At 40.7% G+C, this 20,072-nt stretch overlaps 3 protein-coding genes across 4 annotated transcripts; 1 reads left to right on the top strand and 2 right to left on the bottom strand.

Moving 5' to 3' along the window:
* Positions 1-615: 615 nt before the first annotated feature.
* LOC141000879 (B-cadherin) lies at positions 616-5,541 on the bottom strand. Its single transcript, XM_073471762.1, has 14 exons — positions 5,461-5,541; positions 4,227-4,370; positions 3,960-4,115; positions 3,729-3,870; positions 3,288-3,460; positions 3,069-3,197; positions 2,790-2,975; positions 2,450-2,694; positions 2,219-2,361; positions 1,887-2,111; positions 1,490-1,714; positions 1,266-1,399; positions 983-1,123; positions 616-867 (listed from the first exon to the last, which is right to left on the bottom strand). The coding sequence occupies exons 1-14, from the start codon at positions 5,539-5,541 to the stop codon at positions 616-618; spliced, it is 2,376 nt and encodes a 791-aa protein (XP_073327863.1).
* A 160-nt stretch (positions 5,542-5,701) lies between these two features.
* Positions 5,702-9,900, bottom strand: pdp2 (putative pyruvate dehydrogenase phosphatase isoenzyme 2). 2 transcript variants are annotated; one of them, XM_073471291.1, is made up of 9 exons: positions 9,826-9,900; positions 9,254-9,388; positions 8,952-9,167; positions 8,649-8,768; positions 8,278-8,564; positions 8,064-8,169; positions 7,745-7,981; positions 7,366-7,665; positions 5,702-7,248 (listed from the first exon to the last, which is right to left on the bottom strand). In XM_073471291.1, the coding sequence occupies exons 2-9, from the start codon at positions 9,332-9,334 to the stop codon at positions 6,973-6,975; spliced, it is 1,623 nt and encodes a 540-aa protein (XP_073327392.1). In that variant the 5' UTR covers positions 9,335-9,388; positions 9,826-9,900; the 3' UTR covers positions 5,702-6,972. The 2 variants fall into 2 exon arrangements, with proteins under 2 accessions (XP_073327392.1, XP_073327393.1); XM_073471292.1 differs by having other exon boundaries at positions 8,952-9,134; positions 9,826-9,897.
* An 864-nt stretch (positions 9,901-10,764) lies between these two features.
* terb1 (telomere repeat binding bouquet formation protein 1) lies at positions 10,765-19,886 on the top strand. Its single transcript, XM_073471758.1, has 21 exons — positions 10,765-10,801; positions 10,937-11,047; positions 11,258-11,389; positions 11,928-12,059; positions 12,274-12,334; positions 12,474-12,592; positions 12,695-12,823; positions 13,230-13,382; positions 13,479-13,610; positions 13,766-13,891; positions 14,046-14,188; positions 14,274-14,647; positions 14,749-14,816; positions 14,947-15,024; positions 15,688-15,918; positions 16,894-16,947; positions 17,206-17,274; positions 17,371-17,452; positions 17,512-17,600; positions 18,574-18,650; positions 19,707-19,886. The coding sequence occupies exons 1-21, from the start codon at positions 10,765-10,767 to the stop codon at positions 19,884-19,886; spliced, it is 2,577 nt and encodes an 858-aa protein (XP_073327859.1).
* The last annotated feature ends 186 nt before the right edge of the window (positions 19,887-20,072 follow it).

The raw sequence follows: 20,072 nt of genomic DNA, 5'->3' as shown, positions 1-20,072 counted from the left end.
AATTATACAACCAAGGTACCACAAAATATTATTAAAAACACACGTTGAGAATTAAAAATTCTTGAAATTCTGGGTAAAAGGAGGATTCCTTCATACATGCTGAGGTGGAGTCTCGTGTTAGTGCCCTGTTAGCTCCATCACAGGCGGCAGTATGCCACATTTAAACACAGTACTCAAAATATCCTCTACATTTACCTTTATGGAAAGCAGCTCTGAATAGGACATAACTTAGAATTCCAGTCACATTAGTGAGTGAAGCTGTTTCTCATTATCATCAGAGCAAACAACATTCACTTTTACTTGTGCAATCAGAGTTTGGCATAAAATATGGGTAACAATAATATGACATCATGCAGACAATCATGTGCCCACTATTAAATATCATTTAGCTTTTTAATGTCATTATTTACCAGCAGATTCCAGTAACAAGCTAATGCAATGAACAAGAAAGGGAAGCTGAAAATGTGCATGAACAGAGGATGAGCATCTCTAATCTAAGACCTCAACAGAGTTTAAAAGAGCCACAGAAGTCGGCAGAAAGAGGTCACACAGCACTCTGAAGACCTCGGGCAGATGGACATAAATTTGGATGATCTATAAATACATAGGGACATGTCAGACCCATTCTGTTTTTCCTGGCAGTGTTTCTGTGTCATCATCCTCCTCTGTGCCACCTGTGTACAGGTCAGCCAGCCTGCTGAAACGTGGTCCCCAGTGATCCAGTTTTTTAAAGTCCTGCTCCTCATCAGAGTCTGAGGAGTTGATGGAACTGAGAGAATCCGCCTCTGAGCCGAGGCCCTCGTAGTCGAACACCAGGAGACAGTCATACGGAGGAGCTGTGGGGTCGTCGTCTGCAGCATGCAGGTTCTACAAGGAACACCAAGAAAAAATATAAAGGAGTTATGATACAATTAATATTGTACTGATACATTGATATTCTTGGAAACATCGTATCCAATATATCAAATTTGACACCACTCACATCCTCAATGAATTTGCCGACCTCTTCATTAGCGTGGAGTAGGCGGTAGGATGGGCGGCTCATAGCAGTAGGAAGCACTTCAGTGCAGAAGACTTCAGGACGGTTATCAAGCCCTCTGTGAAGCTGGCTCAGGTCGTACTCCTACAGTAAAAAAAGAGGAAACAGACCCTCAGTCGTTTGCACTTTTAGACAGATAAAAATATTTCTATTATTCAATGTAAGCAGACATCTGGCATTTGCAGATGTCTTGTAAAACATCTGCATTAAAACCTCCTGCTCCTACCCGGTCCTCTTCTCCTCCTCCCTCCTCATTGTAGCAGAAGATGTTTTCTCTGGGTATTTCTTCAAAAAGAGGGACTTCCTTCTCTGACCTCCTCCTCCTCCTTCTCAGCAACAACAGCAGCAACAAGAGCAGCACTGTGGTCACCAGAACAATTAGAGAAATTAAAGACAGAAAACCAAAACAAATTCATGACATCGGGTGAATAAGGAAGACTTGATACATACGCAGAAGACCAAAAATTGCTCCCAGAACTGAGGTTGCAAGAGAAGAGTTGAGCATGCGGGGGGCACTGTGTGGGATGAAGCAGGCAGAAACAGCTCCTTGACACTGGCACACTTCTACGTCCAGTGAGCTGTCTTGGTAGAGCATGCCAACATCGTAGATACGCATCAGCACATGATAGTCCCCTGGTGGCAGCTCACGTTTGGGAGCCAGGGCTGCCAAGTTGTCTGCAAGGGGGGAAAAGATGACGAGTTAACACTTGAGGAGTGTTAGGTTTGATTTTTTTTGTTAATTATTCATGATAACACTTAAATTAAAATGTTGCTACTTTGCAAGCATAGAGTTGTAGTTGTCATTTAAATTATTACATATTGTGAATTGCTATGTATACTCTATTACTTGTGGAATTGGTGCTAATAGTCCAGTTGATCTTGTGCTCTCCTTGAAGCTCCACCATAAACGGTCCAGCATGACCTGGTCCATCACGGTCCACTATATCAAGCTGGGCGGGAAAAGGATCTCTATTGCACAGACTGGCTTTCCTCTGCTTGATCACAGGAAGATGGTCATTCACATCTAACAAACTCACAATCAGAGTACCTGTCCCTGTAGCTGGGACAGTATCTAGGAGAATGTGAAGAGAAGAGCACAGCAGGGTTATTGTTCAGACTGGTAAGTGAGGAAAAGAGCTGTCACAGTGTTGTTAGGGAAGACGCTAAGTATAAATTTACCGTTGTCGTAAGCCAAAACTAGGACTGTGTATTTGCCGTCTTTGACATACTGTGATTCTCTGTCCATGCTGCTTTTAACTGTGATGTATCCTGTGTCCTTATCAATACTCAGCCACCTGACAGCATCATTGTGTAGACCATATCTGAAAACAAGAAGAAACAGAATAGTACATACATACTGTGGCCACATGAAAATCATACTTATGTCTGTCCTGTATGAGTTATAATTACCTAACGCTCTGTTTCCTGTCTGTGTCTGGGTCCTTCGCCCTGAGGTCAGCCACAGAACTCCCTATTTTTGCATCTTCTGAGATGCTGACACGAATCTCTGCCGGACTGAAAACAGGAGGCTCGTTCTTGTCCACGACCGTTACAGCGACTGTGGCTGTCGAGGTCGACACCGGTCCAGAAAAAGGCGACTCGTTTGTCACCACCACCAGCAGAGTGAAGACAGCAGCGCTCTCAAAATCCAGCTCCTTGAAAGTAAAGGAGAGAGCGAGTTTTGAAGAGGTCTGCATGTTGAGTAAAAAAACACAGACTTACTGATAAAAACAGACAGTTGTTTCCCCACTTTGGCTGTTCTGAGGATTCCCTCCATTTTATCGGGGCCTGTGGTGATGTTGAAGTCTCCCCTCTCGTTTCCTTTGATTATTGAGTATTTGGTGTTGGCATTTGGAGATCTTAACTCATCCTTGTCAGTGACCTTTAGTGTTATTACCTCCACTCCAACCTCATTCTCAGGGACCGATGTGGAAATCTGGAAAAAAAGCAAGAAACTCTCCTTAATGTAGTTATAGATTTTACTTATTTCAACATTATGATAAAGTATTTGGGCATTTTTTTTACTCACAAATGAGACGGTGAATAGTGGAGCATTGTCATTGCTGTCAGTAACACTAATGACAGCAGTGCAGGTGGCTGTCAGCCCCCGTCCCTCCATATCAGCAGCTTCGATGATCAGCTTGTACTCTGGCTGAGTCTGACACAGGGAGGTGAGTCACAGTGGAAGTGAGGAATGAGAAAATCTTGGAAAGAGAAGAGTTGTGTTCTCATTGTATGATTACGTTACCTCTCTGTCCAGTCCATCTGCCGTCACACTGATCGCTCCACTCACTGGGTTTATGGCAAACATGTTCCCTTTGGGAGTTTGAGGGATCTGAGCCTTTATCTTATACCTTATTATAGCATTGTATGTCTGCGGGTCATCTTTATCCACTGCTGTTACCTTCATGATGGAGTCATCTGTTAGAGAAAACAATGAAACAGTGAGCACAAGGACTTGAAGTTCACATTAAAGGGATAGTTCACCCCAAAATCAAAACAAGATCATTTTCCTGTTACCTGTTGCGCTATTTATCCATCTAGATTTTTTTGGTGTGAGTTGCCAATTTTTTGAGATAGAGAGGTCTTCTTTCTCTCAGTTGAGGAAGATGCCTCTTTAGGTCACATCCTGCACTGTCACAAGCACAAGGCCTCTTGTTTTTTCAAAGTTTTCTGTGTTTTCACTCACCAACATCAGCGCTTTCGCTCACTCCGCCATAGAAAGGGTTCTGTTTGAATGTTGGAGCGTTGTCATTCTGGTCAATGACGTTGATAATGAGCTCCATGGGCTCCTCAGCCTTGTTGCCCTCATTCAGTGCATGGGCCCACAGCTGTAACACACACAACATATATTCTTACAGTTATTGTGTATAAGGATACAAGTTATGGGACTCGGTGTAAAAGGTGAGATCATGCTCACTCTGTATTTAGCTGTCTTCTCCCTGTCAAGTGGCTGGTTCACATACAGCACTCCAGATCGCCGATCGACGGTGAAAAGACCTTCAGGGGGCTCATCGGCCCCTGGTCCAGTGATCTTGTAGGTTATCGCCACCGTTTCCTCGTTGCTTGACTTGATCTAAAGCATAATAACACAGATGTTTCAGTCAAGGCGGCTTCAGCCACAGCAAATACATCTAGTAAAAATGCATTCAAAACTGTTTAATTTGCTTGATACTACTGTAGTTACCTTCACCATGTATTTGGGAAATGGACCCCTGTCATTCTCTGGAAAGTCAATGGCTGGAATAACCCACTCCCGCTTCATCCGTTTCAAACTGCCAGACACGTGCGGAAACTCAATGGTGGGGAGCTGCTCGAGGGCCGAGTTGTTCTGGTTGAATTAGGACTCATCGTGTCAAGCCAGGTATTGAAAAGCAATCTCATCAATAAAATCTAATACAAGGATAACAAAATTACCTCAAAATGTACCTCTAGATTTTTGCTTCTGGGGGCTTCACCATCTGTGCATGGCTGAAATTCTGCTGCAGCCAGAAAAGCTAAAAACTGAGGAACAAATATATTTAAATTCAAAATAACAAACATTATTTAAACTGAAAATACAGGAATAAACATATTCAAATTCAAAATATGAGAACAAACTTGCTTATATTCATGAAATGAGTGAAAGAGGCTACCGCATGGGTATAAGAAGCTGTACATGTTTGTTATTCAATGCTTAAACAAGAACTTTTGTATTGCACTTTAAAAACTAATTATTTAATGAAAACAATTACATTTTACTTTTCAGAAAATAAAAACACACTTTTAAGGAAGAGTAAAGGCTTTAAACAATAAATTAAAAATGTTTATTAAAAAAGACGAAAGCCAATAAATACACATTATGATAAATATAAAATGATATACAGACAGGCTAAGCAATAAAGGCAGTTTGAAGTTTTCAGAAGAAACAAAGAAGAAATTTCAGTGCCCAGCCACCACAAAAACAAGTAAATAACATACCTTATTACTCGACTACAACTTTTTAACACTCACCTGGACTTGGCAAATCAAAAAGAGCCCCCTCAAAGTCCTGCTGTTCCCCATTATCTCCTTCAGTATAAAAACCCTGCAGGTCTTTCTTCCACTGTCAATCCACTTACAGTCGGGACTGGATCTGCTGCTTTGTTCCAATGGCAACCTGCCAAGTTTGTGACGTTTACTAACCGTCCTTTTGTTTCACCTTCAAGGTCCCTCAGTCTGTATGATCAATGGATCATCATCCGGACTTGATTTTTGTTCTTTTAACCACCTGCGGCCACAGTAATCCTGAGCTTACTGTGCTTTATTTAGCTAAGGAAGCTAACAAAGTAGTTTGATTTTATCAGTGAAAAGTTGGTGAGAAACAAAGAAGCTTCCAGGTGACCTCAGGCACCGTCAGACATGCAGGTGTTTGTTTATGCACTGAAGATTTCCACTCTCACCTCTTTGTCAGTGTAGTGATGCACCTTACTCTGAGCGGTCGCAGTGTTTACATAACACTTGAGGACCTGTTTGGCTCCCATGACACTCAGCAACTGACATTTTGGCACAGTTTATTTTGAAAACTCTTCTTCCCACACAGCTTTGGTTGACTTAACTCTCTTGCCGACCTCTGTATTTCACATCATTCACTTTTTAATTTAAATGCATCTGTAATTAATAAGGCACACAAGCAAAACAACATAATTTCTCGATAGTTTAATATGAAGCATCTGCACCTTTTTTCAGTCAGTGGAGTGTCAACTTAAGTACATCCCACAACCACACTGAAAGCAGTACATTCAGACAAAATTAAAAGCTTACTTCACAGCTTACATAAAAGTAGAGAAAAACAGTAAACAGAAAAAATGTCACAGATTGATTGTCTAAAGCTACAGAAGCCAAGAACTGCCATGGTTGATGTTTTTGTTCTCATGAGGTAATTATTTGGTTATCTCAAGGAAATGAGCTTTATCTTGAGACAACAAGATAATCTTGCCATTATCATGGGAAAACACAAGATTGTTTTCTTCTTTTTACTAATAATGTTTATCAGAGATCAGGAGTGCAATGCCAGCATACATAGACAGTGTTTTGTCAAATGTAGCAACCGATTTAGGACAAAAAGGTCAAATCAAGGAGTATCAATTATTGATCAACCTATCAAACTATATTACATTCTTATTTATACACTCACTTTATGATGCCACCAATGTAGGTAGTTTCTTTGCCGTATGACAGCAAGCATTCTTTCGGTTGTAGCCTATTGGACAGCAACACATCTGCTTTAAGATGACCACAGCGTGTAAGCTGATCCTTTACAGTAATAGGCAAAAAAAATGTTAATACCATCAAATCGCAAAGGAAAACATTATTCCAACAAATGGCAAAAGTCCTCCATCCCTTAGAGTAGTGAGTGTATGTCATGGCCCACTCTTATGAATCTTAACGAGTCATTTTCTCGTGATTTCGTTCTCTCAAGAAATCGTCCTTCTGTTTTCTCAAGATAACAAAATAAATTAACTAGTTTTCATTAGGAAACAACTTTTGTTATCTCAAGAAAATAATTAACTTGTGATCTTGAGATAATGGCATTAAAAATTCTCGGCTTCCGTATAAAGAAAACTGTGCAAGGAAAATACAAAACAAAAATGCAGACAGGGAACAAAGTGAATGTCTTCACCCATATCTACTTTTGTCATGCAACTCAGGTAATATTTGATAAACAAAGATTATGAATACACTACATCTGTATTTTGACCTGACTGAATCAATCTATGTTTTTCTTTTAAAGTACTTGTGCATAATACAACACTAAAAACTATCCTTCATTTCAAATAATTCTAAATCAATTTATGTAACAGATTGTAATTGGTGTCCCAACATAACCAGAAAATGATGTTTTGGCTATTATCTGGACAGAGCTGAATGTTATGATTTTTTAATCTCTGTCCAGCGTTGTAAAAAACCTCCTGCTACCTGTGGTGAGATCTGGCCAGGTCAGAGTTCAGATACACCACAGTAGCTGTGATATCATCTCTGTACATTCGAGCCAGATCCTCTGGCAGTGCGAGCATAGAGGCCAGTCTCTCCTGGCAGAGTTCTCCATACTCCCCAGTTCCAAGAGCGTGTCTGATAAGGTGCGTGGCAGCGTTGGTGTCTAAAGCGGGGGAAGCACGAGCCTGGCGTTTCAGCAAGAGTTCGTGCATCTGACCCAGTTTCAGCTGCCGCTCAGATGGAGAAACTGGAGCCTAGAAAAAGAAAGGACCAACCGTATTTACAGGATAAAATTAAGAGTTTTATCTAAAAGTTGTGCGCTATGAATCAGGGGAATCAAAATATATTTATCTTTCACTCCACACACAAACCTGTAGGTGAATCCCACTCAGGTGCTCTCCAATGAGTCGGACAGCCTCCTCGCTCCCTAGTTCATCCCACAGCCCGTCAGTGCCAAGGATCAGGAAGCGGTCCTGAGGTCTCAGCTTGTGATAGCTTATGTCAGGTGTCACATCCAGATACGGCGGACTTAGGTAGTTAGGTGGAGTGTATTGATACAGATTGAGAGAGTCCAGGTCAACTCCGGATTCCAGACTGGCTAAAATGCTCTGCTGCAACTCATGGCTCCATTTGAATCTTACGTCACCAAATGCACGCAGGGGCATCAGAACCTGAAAGCATGATAAATGCTTAGGACCAGTGACTCATTATCCAAAATCACAAGTACATTCATTTTCAAGAATAGCTCACCCCGAGAAGCCTGTCATCTGTGATTACTGTGTCTCTCTCTGAGGGTGGGTGCTGGGCCTTGATCCGCTCCACCTCAGCCTGATTCTGTGAGTTGTGGTCTTGAGAAAGAGGCACAGCGCTCCATGACCCGTCATCCTCCTGCACCCCCAACACAACTCGGCAGTCACCAGCATTTGCCACATGGATCCCATCTGTGCCAACATGAGCCACACAGGCAGTGCAACCGGCAAATGCAACCTGGAAAGACAATAATACCTGTGTATCAAAACTGTGTGACCTTGAATGCGCACAAAACAGCAAAAAAAGCATATCTTATTACCTGGATGGCTGTGCTTTTCATCAGGTCATTGGAAAGAGGCACTTGAGCCTCCAAGGAGATGTCAGCGTCAAGCCTTTTGAAAGCGCGATGCAGAGCATCTGGGGGACTGAAACGAAAGGAAGGTAATCAAAGGATGTGAAAGAAAAACGGATCACACAAAGCAGATATTTGTAAATCTAGATATCTGTATATAAGGACAATCATGCTTTCCTACCTCATGCCTTCGCCATGTTCCTCACTGTCCAGTAATTCTTGCCAAAACACTCTCAGGTGGTCAATGTAGAGTGAAGCAGATTCACGATAGTTAAAGTCTGTATGATGTTTGTACCACTGCAAGATGGGAGGAACAGGTCTTCCGTGCTCCATGCATTTCTCAAGTTCCTCAAGGCTCTCCTTTGGCAACATTGCAACTGCAACGTAGTACAGCAGCCGCTCGCTGACAGCCTGTGCACACGCCCAGCCTCCGTGGCCGTCAAACACTCCAAAGAGCATACCCTTTGTCTGCAGAGGAGAGAGAAAATTACATTAAAGAAGGGGGACAAAGCAGGGAGACGGTTGTACAGACAGAGGGGAGAAGATGCATACCTGTAGGCAGGTGGCTGCACTGCGACGGTCCTCATTGGGTGTGTTAGCAGCCAGCTGGTTGCTCTCAAACTTCCTCACAACACTGAGTCCCCTGCCATCAAATTCTGGCAGACTCACCGTCTAGGATACAGATTAACACATATATTATATCATAGCTACAAGTTATTCTATATCAAATATTGATTAGATTTGAAATAGAACAAGCCTTTTCATCGTGCCTTTACCCCAGCCACATGCCTTATAAGTTAGTATCATTTTAAAATGCTTCCTTATACCAAAGGGAGACACTATGACACCAATTACCTGCTCATTAGATCGCAGGACACTGTTGATTTGGACCTGGTTGAGCTGGAAGTCTAGATCCTGACGAGTCGAGAGTTGTCGCCCACTCTGAGAGCCATTTCCTGACTCCTCACCATTGGAGCACAGCTGGTGTTTTCTGGAGGTGCCCCAGGATGAGAAGTGACAGTGGTGGGCTGGTCGAGGCTGAGATGAGGTAATTGATAGAAGTTGGGCACACTGTATGAACACAAACGAGCAATAGTCACATCAGAATATTACACACCATAATTATAGAAAATAAAGAGGTCAAGCAGGATACAGACCTGGAATGAGGCGGCAGAGGAGAGTGTCAGTGTGTAAGCTGAAGCTCTTTGAAGGATGCTAGCGCACACACGTCCAGACATATCTAATGCAACACTGTTGGCAGGGTGTTGTGTGTCACTTAATCACCCCAGTATCTATGTCAAGGGATAAAGGAAATTATTCAGGTTTTTGTGATACCAGCATGAGTGTTGCTGCGAAGACAGTGACAATTCAGAAGCCAACGTAAAAAAGATAGCAAGCTAAATGTTGTGTAAGTTAGCCAACTTCAAGTTAACACCATAATCAACGTGCTATAAGCGAATACCAAGCAGCGTAACGTTACACCTCCGTGTGACTTTCTCGTGGCGTTCATAGGTGCAAGCTGGCTGCTTAACATTGAGCTGACAACCTGTAAAACGTAGTTTACGGTGTTAGCTTGCTAGCTGGCTAGCTTCGCTCACGTTTAACATGCAGTATTAACGACTTATACGTTATGACGTAACCGAAACCTATACTTTAGCTAAACGTCTGCACACGGATTAAAATGGTATACATGCAAATACGATGAATAAACGCTTAATTAAATACGTACAAACTTGGTGAAATCACGAATGAATCAATGATGATCTGTCGGACACCAACTCCATACGTGACAGTGACGTACCCTAACGTCTGACGTTGCCAGACGCACTGTTGTAGTCCTTGCTGGACGGAAAAATGAAGGAGAAGTTTAAGTAGACGATCTTTGTTTTAGACAACCTGTGGTCCAGTGCTGCTGTTTTAGATTGAAGTAATAAGTTTTGAGGACATATTTTGGTTCAGTTTGATTCTTTTTCACTGTAAATGTTGGTTCGTTTGTTAGCTTGTTACTCAAATTGCTCAATTCTGGTGATATCTGGTACCAAGCTAACTACACAGGTTGGGAATAGAAACCCATTCTTTCCCACATTTAAAATTAGCAATAGATAGTCATATAGCTAGACTAACTACATGACATCACAGTTTCTGCTGGATTTCTGATAAATAATGAATATGAAGACACAAACAATATTTGACGTAGCTAGGCCCATCTGTCACAATTTACTAGCATTAGTTTGTTGCTATGGTAACGTAACGTGACGCGCCGACGTTCACTCTTACTTAAGGACCGTTAATAGCTTACTAGCTAACATAGGCTAACGTTAATATTTAATCCTTCTTCAGCCAATTATGGGGTTTAGCTAGTAACTCCTGGTGTAAAAGTGGACATTTTTCAAATGTGGACAAAATTCAAATTTGAAGGAGCAGCTGACTTTGCGGCATTTATCTTTAGCCTCAGTGTGTAATTTTGGTTAGTTAGCTAGCTAGCTAGCTAGCTAGCTACCTCTAAAATAGCTCTTAATGTGAAGAGCGTCAGCACAAAATAACGCCGGAGTGGCTAGACGCGATTGGTATTCTTGTAGTATCAAGTAAGCCATAACTTTACTGTTACTTGGGTGACATTTAACCCTTGTTAATGGCTTTTAAACCACTGAGTCCTTCAGAGAGTAAAATGGAAAAGACAGTGGTTTGCAGCAACAGCCGTAATAGTAAGTGGCATTGTCCTTTCGTCCATATGTGCACACTTTGTTTATGTATTTATGGACGTAGCTAATGTAACATTACACATTTTCAAATGTGTATCTGTCAGGTTGACGTTGCTGATTTCATCTTTCTGCTTTCAGCCATAAGGACAGATCTCAGTTTGCTGCTTGAGTGTCTGAAGTTTCAGATGAAATGTCCTGATTTACAGAAACAAGCTCTTCTCACCATTCACTCAATCTGTGAAAATAGAGGTAATAGTAAGCCATCAATGACATTAACATAACATGTCTTTGCCCTATTACTATCTCTTACACATGCTAACCATCTTCTACAGCCCTATATAGTCAGCGTTGTTTGGACACACGCTTATCGTTTAAGTCAGTGATACATTTACAAATTCAGCATAACACCACATGAGTACTTTCCACTGTCTGTTTCACTTTAAATTTTTATTATTTCAGAGGACATTGTGGACATGCTGAGAGAAATGGGTGGTGTGGCATTTGTGTATAACCTATCCAGATCCAGTATTGTTCATTCAGATGTAAAGGAGACTGCACTCTTCACACTTGGCACGCTAGCAGAGGCCAATGGTAAGCATGTGTGTGTTATAGTTGCTGAATACCAATTCAGGGGCGCATGTGGTGAGGATGCAAGCCAAAAAGTTTTTATCTTTTGCAGCAGTTAAAGCCTAGAATGAAATTGCACACCTTCCCCAAATGAGACAGTCCAGCCATACAAGGACCAGTACTGGGGATGCATATAGGTGGTCCTCATAAAACAAAACAAAAAATTGGTAAATATCTGTGATAACTCAAGCTTGAACAAGTAATAGGCAACTGGCAAACACCACCACCTTTTTTCTGTAGACTGTTGGATATTAAAAGCTGCAGAGGACACGCATGAAGTAGCTTTTTTGCCAATTTCAGGCTTGAAATGTAGGCATCAGAGGCTGTGGTCCTGAATTCAGATGCAGCATATGTGTATTTTATTGTTACAACAAGCCTGTGCACAGTCATACGTGAGTAACTTCACTGTGTCGGTATTAAGTATTTATTAAGTGCAAGTCGTCTTAAAGTAAATGACATTTTTACATATTCATAATACACTACTTATCTTTTCCCCTGGTAGTGTATTGCAAGAATTCTCTGTGCAGGAAGGAGATGTTTGCAGAGGTTGCTGGTTTGCTGATGAAAGAAGACATCCCCCTGACGCAGAAGAGAGTGTCTGTCTACTTGCTGTCTGTGTTGGTAGCCAACAACAGTAAGATCAAGGCTCCTTCGCTGACATAAAGCTCCAGGGTTGTTTATCCCATTATGTGCTATTCTGTCACTTTGCATTTTCTTTGGTTTGGTTCTGTTTCAAGCTCATGAAAGATGTTTTATATAAGTGGAATAGAAAATATTTGAGAGTATAATGAGCCTGCATTTTCAATACAGACCTTTGTAGCTTTTATGTGTCTGTGTGCTTTTTACAGAATCGGGACAGACTTTAGCCCAAACCACAGGCTGCCTTGATGTTCTACTGGACCTCTTCAGGTACGTTACCATGCTAAATGCTCTGTGATATCTCGTAGCGAGACATCAGTCACGCCAAGTTTAAATAGGCAGGCTGAAAATGTTTTATTTAAAAACATGAGCACATGAATAAAGTTTAACAGCATATATTTTTTTGCAGGGCCACTTTCCCTCTCTCCGCAGAGGCTACTTTGAGAGCAGCTAATGCTACTCAAACCTACCAACTTTGGGCATCTGTGTCAAATGCTCTCTGTGGATGTGTAAATAACCCACAGAATGGTAATGTCATCTGTGTACTTGTGCCATTTGTGTGAGCAGTTAATGTGAATGTCTGTGGTAAGATCGAAAATCGTTTTTGCATGTCTTTCTTTTGTCTTTTAGAGGAGGGTCAGCGTATTTGTGTGGCAGTCTTTCCCATTATAAAATCCTGGCTTCAGCAAATATCCCTGCCACGCACTGAGATTTTTCAACCCATATGTTCCTTCATAGCAATGACAGTTGCTAACAACTGTAAGTGAAAGAGGCAGAATGGCTTATGCAAAATCTGTTTTGTTTTTTTGTGAGTTTATGTAAAATGGTTCAAGGTCCAGTGTGTAGGATTAAGTGGCATCTAGCTGTGAGGTTGCAGATTGCAACCTACTACATACTCTCCCTCCTCCACGGTGGCTAAAAAAAGAGGCGAAAGGCCCCCTCTAGAGCCAGTGTTTGGTTTGTCCATTCAGGGCTACTGTAGAAACATGGCGGTAATGAAAACACAATGATTCTAAGTCTCAGGTGATTATACACTTATGAGAAACATAAATATGAATATTATAATAATATAATAATATGAATACCCTAAATCCTAGACACTGGATGTTTACATTTTCACTAAAATCCCAATTATTAAATGTTCATCACTTTTCTGTTTTTGCAGCCTGTGTTCAGGAGAGTTTTTCTGCCTCAGGGGGTCTGGATACTCTCACTCTTGCACTAGTTCGTCAAGCATCTGCAGCAGATACAAGCTTGTTGTCATGCCAGCTTTCCATCACTATATCCAAGACCCTGTCAGCTTGCATCACAGATAACGGTGTGTATGTCTTTCACTCACATATGTGCACCTTTAACAATTCACTCAAATAACCAAAGCGTACCCTTCTCCAAATTATGATCTATTCTTTTTTAGCTCCTCTGGCTTCAGGTCTGGCTCAGTATGGTGTGGTTTTCCACCTCTTCTCCCTGCTGGCTAGCCCACACTTGGACCCTGAGGACAGGCTTTCTGTTTTACTCACCCTGGGCCACTGCACAGAGGCCTCTGGTAATACTGCGACAGTACTGTGCTGGAAGGTTTTTAATATTTTCTGGTAGTGTTTGAATATGTCTGTAAATAAACTTTAAACCTTGTCACCCACTGTCACATTCTTCTGCAGTCTTTCTTCCCATCCCATGTTTTTTGTTTCTTCCTGTCTGTAGAGGAGCACCAGTCTCAGTTGGTGCAGTGTGGAGGCCTGCCTCTTGTCATAACCCTACTTACAGAGGACACAAGTGAGGAGGTTAGGAAGGCTGCTACATTCATATTGCAGACCTGCAAACAGGCCAGTAAGTCAGTACATATTTTTTTTATTTAGTTCATTTATTTCTTTTCTAGATTTTTTGTGAGATGGAAAATGAGATCAAATGAAAGGTGACTAAGCGATTGAATAATACATGGGTTGAATGTAGGATAATGACTTGTTTGTCTCTGTCTTTGAAGCCATGTCCTTGGAAGTGCCTCATCTGATAGTGAGACAGGGGGAGGGTGAAAATGAGGAGCCCCTTACAAACATTGAAGGCTTCAGAAGCTCTGCCAGAGAGTTGCTGCGCAGGATTGACCTACTAGAGAAGAGACAGGCAAAGGTTAGACATATGTTCACACACATGGCCACAGTATAATCAGCATGTAGCATGGTGACTTATAATGTGTGCATTATGTCATTTTTAGGAGGAAAAGGGTGAGCAGGAAGACATAGATCCATCAGCTGCAACTGAGGGGCCAGGCCAACCATCTTTACCTCCAGCCTTACCTCTGCAGCAGAAGGAGGGCATTAAAACCATCCCCAAAGCATATAGACAAACTAGTACTCTAAGGCATGTAGAAGCAGAGAGTGACAACATTAAACTTCAAACTGTCAGAAACATGTTCAAGAATGAGAAGGACGGTGAGCTGAAGAACAGGAGCTCCAATTTGAGTACGTGGGAAGAGAAGACAAAAACCATCGGGGATGGATGGTGTTCAGTGTGCAAGGGTACTGGGGCCCTGATGTCTTCCCATCAGCAGTCACTAGAGGGAGGCAGAGAGCCTCCTACAGCAGACAAGTCAGTAGAGTTTAGTGTTGATTACTTCATTATCAGAAAAAAACTAATGAAATGATGGCCTTCATAATAACTTTCTTCTTTTTTTCCTGCTTTGTGTTTAGGCTGTTGTTTAAGCCTCCAGCACCAGTGAGGAATAGTGTAGCAAAAGAAATTAAATGTACAGATGAAGGTAAGACAGCTTCATGGCTTTTAACACAGAAAAAAAAACATTATTTTTTCTTGCTTTCATTTTTGTTTTCAGCAGATATGTTTTAACTAGTTTTTTCAAGTAACATTTTTTTCCTTTTTTTTATGTCAAGGGTTGCAGGGCCGTGAGATGAGTAAGGATGAGGAGGTCCCAGTGGAGGAGCAGTCACTCTCTCATATCCGGTGTGCAGGTAGGAGTACATGAGGCTGTCCCTCTGTGAAATGCTTTCAGTGTTGTTTTATCAAATGGTTGGTGAGAGACAGACACAGTACGATATGGAAATGTAATCTCACGTTTATCCTGGCCAGGATAATTGCATCATTATAATCATCAAGATATGCTTAACTCTCTTAAAACGGCACTAAAACATACTGAAATTAGTTTACCTTACATTCTGTTATGCAACAAGTGTTGTTGTATTGCATCACAGATAGGATACAGATATTTAGTTTGGAATCCACAGTATTTCCACACAGCCGATTTCAATTTTTTGTGGTGGTTAGAGTGGGCAAGCTGAGCCTTCAGCCAGGGGGACAGACAGGATTTTACAATGACTGGAAAGAATGAATCCCCCTTGGCCAATTCAAAATAAATGGAAATCAATACAAGATTGTACTTTAGCGAGCTTGACAGCTTTTCAAGTCACTCTTGTGAGGTCATTCACGCTCCGATTCACAATTATCCCAATAATGGGAATTTACCATGATCAACTTATTTTAAGGGTTGTTAAAAAAAATGTTTTTTTATCATGATCCACAATAAAATCTAATAATGTCCAATCTCTAATTTTAAAGCCATCACCGTATTTACTTAAGTTCAAGCCTTGCATCCTTGCTTTTTTCTGTCCTTTTAGGTTGTGTGTTGCCTTTTGAGGAGGTGACCAGTCGCACTTTTGCGTCTCTCCAAAGCCACCACAGCTGTGACATGCACAAAATTCTCCAGGAAGCCACAGAGAGGTTCAGGACTCGTCATCTCAACCTTCTGTTCAGGAGAGAGTACCAAGGCAACACTGTGGAGCAGACTGACCCAGAATCTGTGACAGTCTCAGTAGCAGAGCCACAGAGAAACAGGATAAACTGGAGCGGTGAGAGGCTTTAACATTTGAAACGCACAGTTAATCCAATCTCATTGAAAGGTGTAGTTCAAGTCTCGCTATTGTTGTGCTAACTAAAGCAAATTTATATTTGTATTATTTTATTTTGTGGCTTCCTAAAGTAGGTGAAAGTGTTTTAGTGGTTAGCAAAATTTACTTTATTTTTGGATTACTGCAGATAATTTCTTTCATATCCCAGCGGAATATTAAGTCAATTACTTTGTCGTCCAGAACAAGCATTTTAGTGCCAAATAGGACAGCCAAAAAAATCAGTATCACACAAAAGGCCCACACCCTCGTGTGTGCCCTAAACACATTATTTGTTCACATCAGATTGCTCATGTCTTACTCATGCAATGGTGCAAAGTGCAATGGCCTCAGTCTGAAAGTTGCATCTGAAATGGCCAGTTTGCTAGATTATGTAAAATTAAGCATTTTGTATCAAAGTTAAATGCACACATTTTCCTTACAGTTAAAACTCAACACTATCTTCAATAGGCTCACCCCAAGTGTTCCCCATGAGTACTCACAATTACAAGCATCTATATGTGAGTGCATGCTCTGCTGACTTTTTGTTTTGTTTTGTTTAGTTTTTTACGTTTTATGAGTGCTCAAGTTTTATGTTGTCTTTGTAAATTAGGAGACTAGTATCATATCCTCTGAACTTTATCATAGTGCATTACCTCACTCAAAATCAATGTAAAAACTTTATCAATGAATACATGAGATCCTGTCTGGAGTTGATTAAATATGAGAGAACTTTTCAGGCAGTAAACATACCAGTGTTGCTGTTGTTCCAAGCTGTTTTTATGGTACAGTCAATTTAATTTTCCTTCGCCATTACCTCATAACTGTTACTCTAATATCATCACTATGAAACACACATTATTGTATTTAATTACTGCTATAAAATGTCTGTTTTTGACTCCATTTTAAAAGAGGTTTGCCTTATTCCAATACATAAAGGAGCCGGGAAAGGCGAGAGCTCCGTGCCAGAACAACACTGGAAAAAGTATAATGGTAAGAATTATGCAGCAGGTGGATGTTTATAAAGCTCTTCAACACAGAGCTGTTGTGAAAGTCTGTACAAAATGAGCCTAGTGGTCTGTGATCTAAATAAACAAATTATAAAACAAAATGTATGCTTCTCAGTTCAAAGAAGTTGATCATGAATGCTAAACAAATGATTTGCCTGATATAATTAGATGTAAGCCACTAAACTTGCACAATAATCATCAAATGTTTAATTTGGGTGTCTTCTTCTTCCACCCATCATAGGCACGATCAGTTTGACTCCACTACACAGAAGAGCAAAAAAGGATGAATTGACCTCTCGACACAAGATTGGTATGTATGTGACACGATCACAGCAGCGTAACATTTACCATTGACCTTTATATTTGTTACATTCAACAGCATTGATCTCATCACTCCAACTCCCAGGTCCAGGCTTGACTCCGCTGAAAAGGTCTCGTCTTCCTGGAGGTAAATATGTGATATCAGATATGGATATTTACTGGAGATTGCTTTAAGTGTGTGTGAATGTTATGATTGAGAGCCTGTGGTGGGAGCTGTCCTCTGCAGTGTGTTCCTGGCAGCAGAAAAACCAAAGAGCAGAAGGAATGTTGAACTGCAGCCAGTGTTCTCACAGTGCAGGCCAGAGCTGGTTCAGAGTACCACAGCTGTATTAAGCTGTTTCACACTCTGTATAACATCGTCTGTGTGTGTGTGCGTGTGTGTGCGTGCGTGTGCGTGCCAGCAACAAAGAGAGAGGGAATGATGGAAAGGGTGTGTTTTGATGCTTTTGTGTTTTGCCAGTCACATGGTAGATAAAGGAGAGGCATTTTAGTCAGTTCCACATTATGATTTAGCATGTTCTATACTCACATTACATTCACTATCCTGTAAATTAAAAGTGTAAAAGTACATGTTAATATATTCTGTGGTTATAGTTGACAGCCATCTCCTTTTCCTGTTCACATGCTTTCACTCAGACTTTGTGAGTGAGAGTGCAGTCGTTCTGTGCTGTCATGCTGAGATTTACTGGATCTTTATACCTCTTAGCCAAATGCGTTTTCCAGTGCTCACTTTGTGTGAGTAGTTTTTTATTCCACTGCACACTACACATTTTCATTCTTTCTCTGTCCTGTTCTGCTGTTTTTTTCCACCTTTTTTTTCTTTCCCTGAAATTTGCCCCATTACTTTTAATCTCTTTCCTACCCTTGCTTCATTAATTATTCTTCATCCTGTATTGATAAAATAATTGCTATCTCTGGGTTTTTATAATTTGCTTTTAAACTGTCTGTAATGAGTCCAACAGTGTTTTACAAGTGCACTACTAGACTACTGTGGACAGGTAGCAGTGGACTGCTTTTCAAAGCCTGATACCTACATTACTCACAATGCAACTAAGACACAGAGTGACATAACTGGAGGCAATTTATCAGATTACATACATCTTACTCTGGAGCTACAAGTTTTTTTTACTATTATTTACACAATCAGTAGTACTCCCCAACACCCTTTAGAGTTACCATTTATATCTGGGGCCAGCTGATGTGTTGTTTAGTAACAGAATAAGTTGAAAACCTGATATCCTCTCTGTGTTTTTCATTCATATGCATAGAAACTGTTTTTATGTTACAGAGAGAAAAGGAGGAGACAGTAGTGGACAACGTGCCCCTGATGATAAGTCAAAGAGGAGCACAGATCAATGTTCAACTGTAAGAGTTTCACTATTTATAGGGCCATGTTTTGGGAATTGGTTTCCAGATAGGAACCAGTTTCAGTTTTCATGCAACAGTACTACTGAGATGAAAACCATGATATCTAATCCACGGCCTAAAGGAGAAAAGATGTTTTTAAAAAAATTACAAGGAGGCTGCATTTTTGACACATAGGCCTACTGTCGGTTATTATTACAGTATCTGCTCATGCTGGTATGAGTGCAACCATTAACTATGGTAAAAAATGTATTTAAAAGTAATGTTAAAGTATTAAAGTGTTCATAGTTGTGTTACTTTATTTATTAATTGCATTTTTTTGCTACAAAATGTGTGTAGTGTACTGCAGATAATCAAAACTGTTGTTTTTTTTCAGGTAAAGGCTTCACTTAATTTCAGTGAACTTTGCTTTATGTACACAATGAACATCTGACTCCATTTATTTACTCACATTGAAACTGAAAGTGGTCATGTGAATTTTGTCATCTCACCAACAGAAGGACTTTCAAAACAGTCCTTTCAACTGTAGCACCATGAAACGATAATGTAACTTTAAAAAAATAGATGTGAAACAACATTAAAATGTACGCAAGTTGATTTTCACCGTGTACTGATATAAGCTGAAACCAATCACTGCCTGGAGGGAGGGAAATCAGTTTAAAGATGTATGGTATGTTTGTCCAAAGGGCATGAAGTATGTCATGTTAATGGGCTTAAATTTGCAAAACCACCAGTATCATCTATTAATGTATGTCACACAGACATTGCACATGATTTTAGATATGAATGACTAAATGGAAGAAAACATGTTTTCTCCTGTTTCAGCTATTTTAGATTGTATCATTCTATGATTCATGTGTCAGTGGAGAAGGCATTCACAACTCAAAATCCACTCAGATAGCTTGTGAAAGGATATACTATACCTAAGAGGCACGGGTGTTGTACTTAACGCTGTCAAATGTGCATCCATGCACAGGTGAATTGTCCTGTAATCCACACTATCTGTCTAATCTCTACTCAAAGCGCTCTCTCTTCTGCCTTTTTTATTATTCTTAGAGAAGAAAGAGGAAAGACTTCAGCCCAGAGGAGGTGAGTTACCTTCTGAGCGGAGTAAAGACTTTCGGTTCCTCCTGGAACTCCATCTTGTGGTCGTACCCCTTCAAACCTGGACGCACCAATGTCGACCTGGCCAGGAAATACAGGCAGCTAACGGTAGCTAGAGAAAATCTCCTTTGAGTCAGATATTTGGTACTTATTTTGGTATTATATCAGTCACTGCCTGATTGCTTTTTGTTTTGTTTTTTGCCTTCAGAAAGGTAAAGCCCAGGATGTCGGCTGTACATAATCCTGGTTCTAAGATCCTGGGCCTGCCCCCTCTGTAAATAATAACTTTGATTTATCTAAAAGACCTTAACTCGCTTC

This window comes from Pagrus major, chromosome 8 (assembly GCF_040436345.1).
Source record: "Pagrus major chromosome 8, Pma_NU_1.0".
In the NCBI taxonomy this organism is placed as follows: Eukaryota; Metazoa; Chordata; class Actinopteri; order Spariformes; family Sparidae; genus Pagrus; species Pagrus major.
The sequence above is the reverse complement of the archived record's forward strand: the minus strand, read 5'-3'. Positions and strand labels throughout refer to the sequence as shown.